The 14020-nt window shown below is 47.6% G+C and overlaps 2 protein-coding genes across 3 annotated transcripts in view; one reads left to right on the forward strand and one right to left on the reverse strand.

Moving 5' to 3' along the window:
• The window catches only part of LOC103726825 (zinc finger protein 709-like), a 22191-nt gene extending 21440 nt beyond the window's left edge, over positions 1-751 (reverse strand). For both annotated transcript variants that reach the window (XM_029559348.1, XM_029559347.1), the window contains exon 1: positions 618-751. In XM_029559348.1, coding sequence (XP_029415208.1) covers positions 618-737 — 120 coding nt within the window. In that variant the 5' untranslated portion in view covers positions 738-751. The remainder of the gene's footprint in view (positions 1-617) is intronic.
• A 10686-nt stretch (positions 752-11437) lies between these two features.
• The window catches only part of Atp13a1 (ATPase 13A1), an 18127-nt gene continuing 15544 nt past the window's right edge, over positions 11438-14020 (forward strand). The window contains exon 1 of the mRNA XM_008824461.3: positions 11438-11980. Coding sequence (XP_008822683.1) covers positions 11594-11980 — 387 coding nt within the window. The 5' untranslated portion in view covers positions 11438-11593. The remainder of the gene's footprint in view (positions 11981-14020) is intronic.

Below are 14020 nucleotides of genomic sequence, written 5' to 3' on the forward strand. Positions count from 1 at the left end.
AGGGAGGGAGGGAGGGAGGGAGGGAGGGAGGAAGGAAGGAAGGAAGGAAGGAAGGAAGGAAGGAAGGAAGGAAGGAAGGAAGGAAGGAAAAGAGAGAACCGCTACAATAATCAAGATCGTGTAGTATTCGGGAAGCAACAATCAGATCAATAGAACAGGGACCCCAGAAATAAAACAAAATAAACTCGGAAACTCAAAGACGAAGAGTGTGGTCAAATGATCGGAAGAACCTAGGCGTTTGTATGCAAAAGAATTAACTGGGCAGACTTTACAAATTTCACATTGATCTGTGAAATGCTAAGTTCATAACTTCTAGAAAGTAACACACAAAGTTGACAACCTAGAGATTAGCAACTTTCCGGAGCATCATCAGGAGCACGACTGTGCACCGAACAATGACGTCACCGAGGCGAAAGCTCGGCGCTGCCGGTTCAGCCTCCGACCCCGGCAGGACGGAGAGCGACCCGCGGGGCTGACCAGGACACACGGAGCCTGGACGCAAAGGACGCCGGTCCAGCTGCCGGCCCCGCCCCGCCCCGCCCGGGGAGGACCCAGCACAGCCCGCTCGGGCCCTGCGGCCGCTGCTCCCGTCTGGACACAGCCCGCCCCACGCTCACCATGGCCCGGCTTCCGGCTTCGCCCGCGCTCTCGGCACAGCTCCTGGTTGGGGCGCTCAGGGCGCTGTGCAGCGGCCCGACTGGAGCACCTCCCTCACCGCGCAGCAGAATCCGCAACATGGCGGCCCTGGAGAGCCCGCCTCCCACCGCTCCAGGGTCCTCCTGATTGGACGGCCCGTTCTGAGGCCGTGATTGGTTAAGGAGGCCTGAGTAACGGAAGCAGCTCCCTGCCTTGGGTGTGTGGAACTAAAATGACAGGGACAGCTACAGTCCCTCCACGGCCTGGCGGCCTGGCGGCTGCCCCACAATCTCCTAGCGCAGCTGCGTGGAGATTACCACTGAAGCAGAATTGGCTTCTGCCTCCCAGAGCTGGCCCTGCTGCAGTCTTGCTCTCAGTAGATATTTCCTGTTCTTCCTTTTGGCCACCGGTGACTAGTGTGCACAGCCAATTACACATTCATTGTCCTTTGAAGTGGTCCCACTGCTTCACAACTGGAAGTGGCCAGCTCACCCCTGGTGAAATTGGAACAAGACTTGATGTCCTCCAGTCATCAGGAATTTCAGTAAGGCATGCTAAGGATGCTCACACGTGATTTCCTGACGTATATTTCAGCCAAAAAAAAATAATCCACGTATTCCCCCCACTTTTTTTAAAACTATTTTATATGTATATGTGTATTGCCTGCATGTATGTAAGTGCACCTGTGTCATACAGTGCCCTCAGAGGACCGAAGAGGCCCTCAGACCTGGAGTTACGGACAGTTGTTAGCTACTATGTGGGTGCTGGGATTTGAATCCAGGTCTTCTGTAACAACAGCCAATGTTCTTAAGCGCTGAGCCATCTCTCCAGACCCTCCCTCCATTTTCATAGCATAGGTATTTTACCAAACCATTCCAGTTAAGACCTTTGTTCCCCTCACCTGGTCCCCGCCAGTGCCCCTCTCTCCCTTCCAGGCCTCTACAGACATTTCAATTTAGTTATGTAGTTTAATTTCATGCTATGAGTGTTTTCCTTCATGTATATAAGTGCAGCTACAGGGAGATCCTGTCGCAAAAAAAAAAAAAAAAAAAAAAAAAAAAAAAATTTGTGCCGGCCATGGTGTGCACACCTTTAATCCCTGCACTTGGGAGGCAGACATAGGCAGATATGAGAGATCCAGACAGGGACTCCCTGTAGCCCCGGTGGGCCTGGAACTTGATATGTAGACCAGGCTGGCCTTGAATCACAGAGATCTGTCTGCCTCTGCCTCCCAAGAGGAGTGTTGGGACTAAAGGAGTGCATCACCACGCCCAGCTCAAAAAAAAAATTTTTTTTTTAAGTGAAGAGGTTATAAAGAGATGGTTCTCTTGGATGGTTAACTAGCACTATGGGTTGTAACCTGGGCTCCTAATTGTATTCTGTTATTATATTAATATTTATTTTAGCCGGGTGTGGTGACACACACCTGCAGTCTCAGCACTTGGGAGGCAGAGGCAGGCAGATCTCTGTGAGTTCAAGGCCTGCCTGGTCTACACAGTGAGTTCCAGTCCAGCTGGGGCTACAGGGAAACCCTGTCTCAAAAAGACCAAAAAAAATTTTTTTTTATTTTAGGCACAGGGTGTTGTAGCCCATGCTGCCCTCCAAATCATGAACCTCCTCTTTCAACCTCCCAAATACTGAAATTACAGGTATACATCACCATACCCTGTGTGATTTCAATTCTGGGAATATCCCCCCTTGCCTCTGAAATTTTTTATCTAAAGATGTTGTTGATTAACTGTCTAGTGGTTTGGTCTCAAATGTCCCTCATCACCATCTGTCCCTCATCTGTTCCAATTGGTCTGATCTGATCCCACATTAGGGAAGGGACAGATGTTAAAGAGTCAGTCCAGTAAAATTCTTTTGTGTCCAATTTAAACAACTCAGTATAGAAGGAGTGACTCTAAAGCTGTCCCCACCTGCAGCCCGTTCCTAAGTTTAATTCTGTCTGTCCTGTGGGTGATATTCTACAGTCAGGTTGGCATAGGTATGAAGAACAGAGGGAAGAGGATGGAGTGGATTGGCTTTCTGGGGTGTACTAGTTACTTTTCTGTTGCTGTGATAGCATACCCTGACAAAAAAAAAAACAACTTAAGGGAGGAAGGCTTTATTTTGGCTTACAGTTCCAGAAAGGATACAGTTTATCATGGTGGGAAGGCATGACAGCAGGAATGTGAGGCCAGCTGAGCGGTCAGGAAGCAGAATGATCACATTTCATCCACACACAGGAAACAGAGAACAGAAAGTAAGATGAGGCTATGAACCCTCAAAGACCACCACCAATGACCTACTTCATCCAGCAAGGCTCTACCTTCTAAAGTTACATAACCTTCCCAAACAGCTCCACTGCGTGGGGACTAAGTGTTCAACTACAAGACTCTGGGGGCATTTCTCATTCAAACCCACTGCAGGGTACAAAGCACTCTTGTTTAATCTTAGCTCTCTGGCAGAATATCTGAAGCAACAAATGATCATGAGAAGTCATAACTGGGTCAAAAGATCATGTACAACTCTGGGTCAAGCTAATTTCATGCACAAATATAGGCTGGAGGGAGACAGACTTTAAAATTAGCCAATTTGGGAAAGGAGAGGTGGCTCAGTGTGTAACTGTGCTTGCCACCAAGCCTGACAGCCTGAGTTCAATCCACAGAGCCTATATGGTGGAAGGAGAGGACCAACTCCCACAAGTTGTCCCCTGACTTCCACACATCCCTGGGTGTTGACGGCAACATCCTGGAAAGACAGAACAAAAGTCTACTCATCCCAACTAAGGAACCAACGACAGATCACAGAAAGGATACCACCAGAATCCAACTTGGTGAACTACTGAGTTTAATTGGGGTTACTTGTTGGAATTTGGATGAGGGGTTACTTACAGGAGCAGAAATGAGTCAAAGACAGATGCATCACCAAAACCCCACCCGAGAAAAGGTGATAGCTTATGAAAGCTGGAAACCCAGAGCTCAGTACAGGCAGCTGAGCAGGTTGGAGAGAGTACTTTCCAGATAGCTGAGTTGCTCTCTTCTTCTTCCAAGTGTCTCAGCATGTCTCTGATTCTTCCAGGAAGTTCAGCTGGTGTGAGAATGTCTCTCAGCAGTCCTTAGGGCTTATATATGCTGGCGGGGGCGGGGGGCGGTATTAGTATATCTGGAAAGTTTCAGAGACTTTCTGAAGCTATTGAGTTGTTTTTGCTCCTTGAGCATAAGGAGCTTCCCTGAAGGGTGGAATGTTTCGCCTTCCCTCAAAACATCCTGTTTGGGGCTGGAGAGATGGCTCAGCAGTTAACATTGGCTGTTCTTGCAGAAGACCAGCGTTCGAATCCCAGCCTCCACATGGCAGCTAACAACTGTCCGTAATTCCAGTCCCAGGGGATCCGACAGCCTCTTCTGACCTCCACAGGCATTTCACGACATGGGTGCACTTACCTACATGCAGGCAATACATGCATACACATAAAATAAAAATAATAAACATTTTTTTAAAAAATCCTGTTTATCTCCCTTTAGAACACCTTGTTTTTACCCTGCTTCCTTCCAGGAGGAAAGGTTTTGTTTTTTGTTTGCTTTTTAAAAAATTATTACTTTTATGTGTATATTACCTGTGTAAGGGCACACATGTTGTGCAATGCCCATAGAGGTGAGAAGAGGTCATTTGATCCCTTGGAGCTAGAGTTACAGATTGTTGTCAGCTACCATGTGGGTTCTGGGAACTGATCCTAGGTCCTCTGCAAGAGCAGCCAGTGCTCTTAACTGCTGAGCCATCTCTCCAGCCCTTGTATTTGTTTTTGAGATGAGCTGGCCCTGGAACTTGCTATGTAGACCAGGCTGGCCTCAGTTTCTTAGAGATCTGCCTGTCTCTGCCTCCCAAATCCTGGGATTAAAAACCCTCACAAAATACACAACACACAAAATAATCTTTTTTGCTATAATCCCGGCTCTGGGGAGGCAAAAGTTAGGAGGACCCCTGGGGCTTGCTGTCCAGGTAACAATGCCAAATTGGTGAGATTCAGGTTGAGTGAGAGACTGTGTTTCAAAAAATAAGGTGGAGGGATCTGGTAAAAAATATCCAAGTAGGTGGTACTGGTAAATCAATCATGGTGTTTCAAAGGGCCAAATACATAAGGAAACTACTGAATTTTTATTTGACTTGTGCCGGTGTCAGCCGGCCTTAGAAATGAACAGCACCTGAAGGGGGAAGCGAGGATGAAAGAAAAACAAGAGACAGAGAAAAGATACTGGGAGGACTGTCAGTAGAGACTGCAGCCCCGGTTTATTTCAGCTCAGCCTTCTTACACAGCAGATCATCAGACAGCCACCGTTTGCTTAGCTCAATTAGCTTCAACAGCTCTTTTTTCCCACCTTTATCTGAGGGTCAAGGAACGGTCAAATACTTGTAGTGAATTCCACCAATTAACCATCTTCCCTAAATTATCAACACATTCCTCCTGACTTGACAGAACAATTCAGTGCTTGTGTGTAAAACACAAACTCTTGAGTCAAGGTGAAAGGCCATAAAGTAAATAAGCAAGCTCAATGTACATAATGGCTGTGCTTATATTAATAGCTCCCAACAGATCTGTATAAGCAGAAAAGCTCTAGAACAAATGACAGAAAGTCAACATTGGATCATAGCAATAGAACCCCATTCAGTCAACCAATTTCCAGACTTGAGGAAGTTTACAGATCTAGAACCCCTTGAATGAAGGGAAGACCAGGTTCCCTTGAGGAAGGACCTTGTCATAATACCAAAGAGTTATATTGTCTTTCTCCCATCCTTCCCCAGAGGGACCTGTGGCCTTTTACTAGAGTAACTGTACATTCAGGAAAAGGAAATAATCAGACTTTCCTATTGGATTCTGGTTGTGAGTTGACACTGATTCCAGGAGACCCTAAAAAGCATTGTGGCCCTCCAGTTAAAGTAGGAGCTTACGGAGATCAAGTGATAGAGTTTTGGCTCAAGTTTGACTCACAGTGAGTACAGTGGGTCCCTGAACTCACCCTGTGGTTATTTCTCCAGTCCCAGAATGTATAACTGGGATATACTTATAAATTGGCACACCTTTATCTGAATTTTTCATAGTTTATATTCCAGGTAGGGGAAATAGAGTAACTCGCAAAGGCAAACAGCTGGCACCCTGTTCTGCTCTGTGGCTCAGCGGCCCACCATTCCAGATTGCCTCCATGCCCTGACCACAGTCTCTGTTAGCTTTTGTCCATGCTTTGTGGGCCTGTGGTCCCGCCCCAGGTCAGTAAATGTCCCCTCTCTTGTCCACATGGGTGAGATACCAGGGCCATTTTTTTCTGCACCACTGCTCCTGTCCAAGATGACCCCCACGCTCCTCCCTCCAAGGCTAACTCTCCACAGCTCCCTCTCTGTAGCTAACTGTCCACTGTCCACATCCAATTCTCTGAGGCAGGCCTCACCCCTTGAAGGAATACGTGCCCCTCGGGACACACTCCACCCCTTCCTCCAGCTCTTACACACTTTCCACCAGTCTTCTGCTAAGGTCCCTGAGCCTTGGAGGGGGGTGACAGATATAGGATGATCTCTCTTGTATCATGGCGAGATAGTAACTTCTTGGGCCTCCCCATTATTCCTTTTCAAGCCATGGCCATTGATCTCAGTGGTGTTTCTTCTACTTTAAAGACAAATGGAGGGAAGTAGACACGTCTAAACAAACATGAATGTAAATACAAATGCCTAGAGGATATCCTAATAAGTGTACTATATTCATTAAACAGTATATTGTGATGGCTTCCCTGCTAGGGCCTGTAGCCTTTCTCGACACAGGGGGTTGGCCTGATCTACAGCACCAGATGTGTGTTCCACCCCTAGGAGCAGGCCTTATCCAATTAGAAATTTGTCAGTTGTACGTATGTTAGTCAAGCCATTATTTCACTTGCAAGCAGTGCTTGGCATGTCCATAGTGTGCAGCACACAAGGTCCATTATGGAGTAGAATCATAGGGGATCCTTTCTTCCCCAACCATCTACATAGGCCTTCTGGTACTATGAACGTCATCCATCCAGTGGCATGGAGTTTCTGGCTTAGTCTCAGTTCCACCTCTTCTTCTCCTCCCGTACTCACATCATGCAGTTGTCTTCAGCACCACGGCCTTACCGACCTTTCTAGTGTACAACCGACATTAGTGGCAATAGCCATGGTGAATTGGAGGACCTCTAGGATCTCTCTCTAACCAACAGCTCATGGGGGGCAACTCACCCCTGGTAATGTAGATTTTTCTTAACAGTTGTATAGTTTGGGAGCCTCTGTTTTTATCTTACTCAACCATAAAAGTCCCCAAATCTTACAGCTATAGCTGGCCTTTGTTTCTTCAAGTATACTGTTTTCTCCATAGATCTTTGTTAGGTACCATAGCATGGGTAAGAGGTATTAATTTGGTTAGTTCTTTACTATCTTTAGTTATCCCTTGGGAGTCATTCTGCATTCTAGGGATCTTGCATGGAGTTTCTTTGTATTCTTTTATCTTTGATACGTTTACAGGTGTTGGCTCCAGTTGCCTGACCCTGCACTGGGCTAAGGAGGCAGGGGGTTTGTCCTGTCCTCATTGTACCTGTTGGTTCCAAGTCAGGCAGGCACTGGGTTTGCCTCCTGACTGTAGCCATATCTGTTATTGCTCCATTGACCACACCTGGTTGCTGTGGGAAGCCTTGGTGGGAAAAACTGCCTCCATCCCTAGTATAGCCTTTATCAGAAGAGACAAATGTGGCAAGACTTATGTTGAGCCCAAATTCCCAAAGAAAAAAACTGATAGAGAACCAAATTCAGTACTAAGGAGTTTCTGGAAGACTTAAAAACCAGAACAATAGTTTACAAAAGGCATTGAAAGGATAAAAACTGTCCCGGGGTGGTTAAAAATCCCCAAAGATTAAATAAGGTGCATTTCTCTTCAAGTAACACAAATGGATGATTTCTTCTGTCTGGTCTTTTTTATGTCTCTTGTAGGGTGCTCTGTTATTCTACAGACAAGTTTCACACGGTCAGAGTCACTTAGATCTGCTAAAGCTTCTCTCACTTTACAAAGATCCTGTCTTATTAAAGGGCTTAGCAAAACCATTAAAGCTCCATAGCATTCTCAAGGTCCCAGTTGAATTAAGCTTTCCTTTATCTCTCTGGTGAACAGTCTTATCTGACCCAGTGAACTGGACATCATATATTGCTTTTCTCATGAAACTCTCAGTAATGGCTGCCCCTCCTTTATAGTCCTCCAGCCCCTGATAATCATGTTAGTCTCCCTTAGTGATGACCATGTATCTTTAATGCCTTAAACCAGCCACCCCATTAAGGACTGCTCCCACCTGCATTGGCCTAGGTTGAAGAGCCTATATCATGAAGACAGACAGGTGGTTATAGCTCAGCTGTGAAGCTTCTGAAGGACTTAAACTGATGTTATTTGCTCCCATGTCCCATGCCCTCATGAGCCATGTGGTGAGGGGCTCTTTGATTGCTTGCTTGTAAGTTTTTCCTAGTTTTAACAGTTCCAGTACTGCTAGCCTCCTTTCCTTTCTGTATCTTAGATTGAATCTGAGGGGCAGCCTTAGCCACGTTCATTTTTAGGTCATTTCCTTTTTCATTATCATCTTTTTTTCCCCCAGAGTCCTTGGACTTTACACACGTTCTGTAACTGGATCTACCAGCACCTCCCTGGCCTTTTCAGCTTCCCCTGCTTTGGGCAAATCTTTGATTATGCAAAGTGGCCACGCCCCCTCTCTGGGTTCTGCTGTGTCTCAGGCCTGTAAGTTTTTCTAGCCTTTCTATAACCTTTAACAAATTTTCATATACCTGCAACTGAGGTATGTCCCCACATTTACAACACAGCTGTGGCCCACGCTTCTGTATGGCCGGCTCCTTTTTATCCTTTTTATAATCCATTGTAAGATCCACATCAGTACCGCCATTAACTCTCTAGCTTTTTCCAAACTCCTGTGGTTTGTCATTCCTAGCTCATCATCCTGCTGGTTTACACCAATTTGGCACCCAAGTTCTCTTAGAGTCTCTTGCTCCTGGCGCTATTAGACAAACCAAGTAACACACCTTTATCCGAATTTTTCATAGTTTATGTTCAAGGTAGGGGAAATAGAATAACTTACAAAGGCAAACACCCAGCGCCCTGTTCTGCCCTGTGGCTCAGTGACCCGTTGTTCCAGATTGCCTCTGCGCCCTGCCTACAGTTAGCTTTCGTCCACGCACTGTATACAAGTGGTTGTGGACCACCAAATATGGATATTGGGCATTTGCTCTTAACTGCTGAGCATTTCTCAAGCCCCCCTTAAGATATCATTTTAAATTTATTTAAATTTATTATTTATCCATTTATTGTGTATGGGCACATATGGCACACACGTGGCAATCAAGGACAACATGCAGGAGAAGACCTTCTGTCATGTAGGTCTCAGGGATCAAAATCAGGTAGTAAGGCATGATAGCAACCTCTTTTACTTTCTGAGTCATCTTGCTGCCCCTTTTTTTAAGAGACAGAGGTGGGGAGGAGAGGGAGGAGGGAGGAGAGAGGGAGAGGGGAGAGGGGAGAGAGAGGGGGAGAGAAGGATAGGGGAGAGAGGAGAGAGGAAAGGGGGACAGAGACTCTTATTATGCAGCCCTGGGTGGCCTAGAACTTGATGTGTAGACCAGGCTGGGCCTGAACTCAAAGAAATCTGCCTGCCTCTGCCTTGAGAGTGCTGGGTTAAAAGCATGCACCACCACATAGGTATGTTCTTATTTTTAAGGGCTATTGAAATGCTCTAGGTTCAGCCTGTCATTACCGATCCAAACATTGAGTCTCCAGTCCAGTCGGCGCTGGTGGAAACTTTCTCTTTTTTTCCGTGTGTGTGTGTGGGGGGGGGGCTGTGAATGCCTAGGTGCACACCTGTGGAGGCCAAAAGAGGATGTCAGGTTGCTGCTTTAACCTTTTTCTTTTTTTTATACAGGGGCTCTCAGTGAACCTGAAGCTAGGCTGGTAGCCAGTGAGCCTCAGGAATCCTCCTGTCTCCACCTCTCACAACACTGGGGTTATAGGCACCTGTGCAGCCAAACCTAGCTTAATTTTTTTAATGCATTTACTTTTGGGGAGCACACACATGCCATGGCATGTGGGTCAGAGGATAATTTGTGGGAGTCAGTTCTCTACTTCCACCATGTGGGTCCCAGGGATTGAACTCAGGCCATCATGCTTGGTAACAATGACTTCTATCCACTAGCTCTATACCTGGTTTTTAGGGGGATACTGAGATTCAAACACAGGTCCTTAATGCTTGTGTAGCAAGTGTAACTGGGCCATCACTTCAGCCTCTCTCTCTTCTTCCCTTTGGTCCTAAAGTGAAAAGCAGTTGTTTGGTAGTTCTACTAGTTCTTCAGGGGAGTTGCCTTCTGCATTCAGAACTGAAGTTACAGTTATGTGTAAAAAAAAGAATCTTTTTAGGACTGTAGAGATGGCTCAGTGGTTAAGAGTGTTACTGCTCTTGCAGAAGACCCAAGTTAAGTTGCCAGCACCCAGGATGGACAGCTCATAATCGACTATAGCTCCAGAGGATCTGAAACTGTCTTCTGGGCCTCCAAGGGCACCTGCACTCATGTGCAAATACCCACACACAGCCAGATACAGACACATAAATATAATAAAAGAACACCTGGCAGGATGATGAGCTTGGGAGGCAGAGGAAGGCAGATCTCTATGAGATTGAGGCCAGCCTGGTCTACATAGCAAGTTCCAGGTCAGCTGGGGCTACAAGGAGACCCTATCTCAAAAGAACAAAAATAAATCTTCAAAAATTGTATTATGAGCAGGGTGTGGTGGCTTATACCTTTAACCTCAGCACCTGGGAGGCAAAGGCAGGCAGATCTCTGTGAGACTGCCGCCAGCCTGGTCTACATAGTGAGTAAAAATGCTATTATGAGCAGGGTGTGGTGGCTCATGTTCCAGGCCAGCTGGAGCTACCTGTCTCAAAAAAACAAAATAAATAAAATAAATACATAAATTAAAAGCCCTATTATGGGGCTGGAGACATGGCCCAGAGGTTAAAATCCTGAACTGCTTCTCCAGGGGAACAAAGTTGAAGACCAGCATCCATTTCGGATGGCTCTCAACTGTCTGTAACTCCAACTTTAAAGGATCAGTCAGTTCTGGCCTTCTAAAGCATCTGCACTCGCATGTATATACCAACACAGTGACACACACACTTACACATAATTAAAAATGAAAAATTAAAATTAAAAACAAAATCTGCCTTGGAGTGGTGGCACAGGCCTTTAATCCCAGCACTGGGAGGGCAGAGGCAGGTGAATCTCCGTGAGTTCAAGGCCAGCCTAGTCTACATAGCGAGTTCCGGCAGAGCTGGGTCTACAGAGAGACCTGGTCTCTCACAGAGATCCACCTGTCTCTGCCTCCCAAGTAATGGGATTAAAGGCGTGCGCCACCACGCATAGAACTTTGTGTGTCTTACGGTACAGCTTGCATTGAGCAGCCCTCATCACCACCTCTCCAAAGCTCCGCCCTCTATCCGAACCCCTAACAACCTCCACCCCTTAAATCCCCTATCTTTTGTCTTTTCGGCTTTGCTGTGTCCAGGCTCCGCCCCCTCGTGATAGATAAGTACCAGTGTAGTTACTAAGAGCCAGGCTTTTCCGGTTAGGGTTGTCTGGGTGGCACCGAGCCCGCCTTGCCTGCCTAGTCTCTTCCGATCATCGTCTGGCGTGGCAGGTCTCAGAAAGCTGACTTGGGCCTTCGAGCTTCTGTCTGTCATGGCGGCGCCCTTACTCTCCTTCCGGTCACAGCCTGTCAGGACTGCGCAGTAATGCAGACACTTCTGGACCCAGCCAACGCTGTAACCAGGCGCTTCCTATTCCCGAAGCTGTCATGGCGGCGCTCAGGCCTCACTAAAATTAGCATATCGGAAGTGAGGCGGTTCTTTTGCCGGAAGCAAGCGCGGCGCTGGGAAAGATGGCGGCGGTGGGCAACGCGGTGCTCTGCGGGGCCCGGCCTGGCGGGGCTCGGGGCGGCGGGCGGCCCCAGCCTGGGCCGCGGCCGCGGGAGCTCCTGGCTGCCGGGCCGGCGCTCATAGCGAGCGGTGATGAGCTGGTGGCCGCCGTGTGGCCGTACCGGCGACGGTCGCTGCTGCGGCGCCTCACAGTGCTGCCGTTCGCCGGGCTGCTTTACCCAGCTTGGTTGGGCGCCGCCGCCAGCGGCTGCTGGGGCTGGGGCAGCAGCTGGGCCGAGATCCCTGAGGCCGCGCTGCTCGTGCTCGCCACCATCTGCCTCGCGCACGCGCTCACTGTCCTGTCAGGGCATTGGTCCGTGCACGCGCACTGCGCGCTCACCTGCACCCCGGTAAGTGCGCGCGCACGACCCCCACCCCGACCCCCGCACGGTGGGGCCTCGCCGCGGGTCCCGGCTGCTGCGATTGTGTGTCCTTAGCCCACTCGGGGAGCCTTCCGTTTGCAACGCCTGAGTCTCTAGCGGTGCCCTCTGCCCCGTACCTCCGGCCTAATCCCGATCCTGCCACTCGACTGGGATTTCCTCTGTGCGCGACTGTGGTGTGGTTATTTAGATTCATTAAGAAATACCCGATATATGGTGGTTTGTACGAGTTGTTAACGCTGTCTCCCCTGCTAGCGTGTACTCTGTTCATCACGGTCTCCTACATTTGTTTTCCTTTTTTCAGTTTAACTTTTTTTCATTTTGAGACTGGTTGACCTGGAATTTGATCAGGCTGGCCTCGAACTCACAGAGATCCATCTATCTGTCTCCGTTTCCTAAGTGCTGGGATTAAAGGCATGCGCCATCACCACCATCTCCTGCCTTGATTTTCAAAGTCTGAGACTAGCCCTATAGGGTGCCTTCCTAATCTATAAAACCAAGTCCCATTTTCCAGTGTTCAGCGTCTGTTCCTTATGAGACCAAAAGGAACGTGCAGTTCTTTGAGGTGCTTAAGACTAGCAGAAGTAAGTGACTTAACAGCTTGGGGTCTCTTGGTACCTATTTGTAAGATAAGGTAGGTTAAGGCTGATCAGGGTATGCAGCAAATCCATGCAGTGACCCCAAATCCAGAGTTCTAAATGCACTACCACTATAGGAAGCAGTCACCTAGCTTGGCAGGTAACACCCAGTGACCACATCCCCCTGGTGGTACAGATCACACCAAATTTGAAATCCTGGAACACTGATGTTAGTCTCAGGCTAGCCACCTCTCTAATCCCAGCTGTGGGTTGGCCACCAGAGGAAAAAGAACAGCATAAAGGACTGCAGGAAGAGCCAGAGTGCACCCTTACACACACACACACACTCACTCACACTCCACTCTCTGGGTCTGTTTGTGTGAGTGAGCCCTATTGTCTCCTCCAATGATGCTTATCCTGTGGAGGAGCTTGGGTTGGTAGGGCACTTCCAGCGGCCTTTTGGCCTGAAGCTAAACATTGTAGCTGGGAGCTTTCACTCTTGGGATGGAGGAGTTGGAGGAGCTAAGCGACCTTGGGGTGAGGAGAGACAGACCTGGGTTTGTTTCTTCCTGGGTTTCAGTTTCACCCTCCTGTAAAATGTAAAATGAGAGCTGGAACACTTCCCTCCAGGGCCATTGGAAGAAGCTGAGGTGACTTCTGTAAAGTGCCTGCAGTCATTGAAAAGTTCAACAAAGTAACTTCTGAGGCTAGGGGAGCATTTCCTATGTCTCAGGAAAATAGGATTTTGAAAACATGGGAAACCTGCTTTGTGGCATTGGAGGGGAAAAAAGTCAGACTCTTTAGACAGATACCATTAAGCTGAAGCCCCTGGGAACTTTAGATGGGGCCACCTGGGGAGGGAGGGCTCTGGAGTAGGTGACCTTAAGCAGAAGAGCTGGCTGTCTAGTGTGGATGTGCTTCATGCAAAGAAGATGGTATAGAGAACGAGGCATGAGAACCTCTTGGCATTATAACATATCATCATCTACAAGTTCATGGTCACTCAGGCTCCAGAACGATGCGATCCGTTTTTTTGTTTTTTTTTTAAAGTTGAAAAAAAAAACCTTCATCTCAGTGTTTCTTTGTTTTTATTTTTTGAGGGGGGTCTTTTTGAGACAGGGTCTCCCTGTAGCCCCAGCTGTCCTAGAACTCACTATGTAGACCAAGCTGGCCTTGAACTCACAGAGATCCACCTGCCTCTGCCTCCTGACTGCTGGGATTAAAGGCGTGTGCCACCATGCCCAGCTTTCCATTGTATTTTTAACAGTCTCAATTACGTTTTCCTTTACAAATTTGCAAAAAATTTGTATTGAGGAGATTATTTCCTGTGCAATAAATAGCTTCTATCTTGTGACATTCACTGTAAGTATAGCCAAAAGCACAGTCAAATAAAACTCATCCTATGTATCTTTCTTCCTTTATTTTAGTACCT

The sequence above is a fragment of the Nannospalax galili genome, unplaced genomic scaffold (assembly GCF_000622305.1).
Source record: "Nannospalax galili isolate Female #2095 unplaced genomic scaffold, S.galili_v1.0 scaffold529, whole genome shotgun sequence".
Taxonomy (NCBI): Eukaryota; Metazoa; Chordata; class Mammalia; order Rodentia; family Spalacidae; genus Nannospalax; species Nannospalax galili.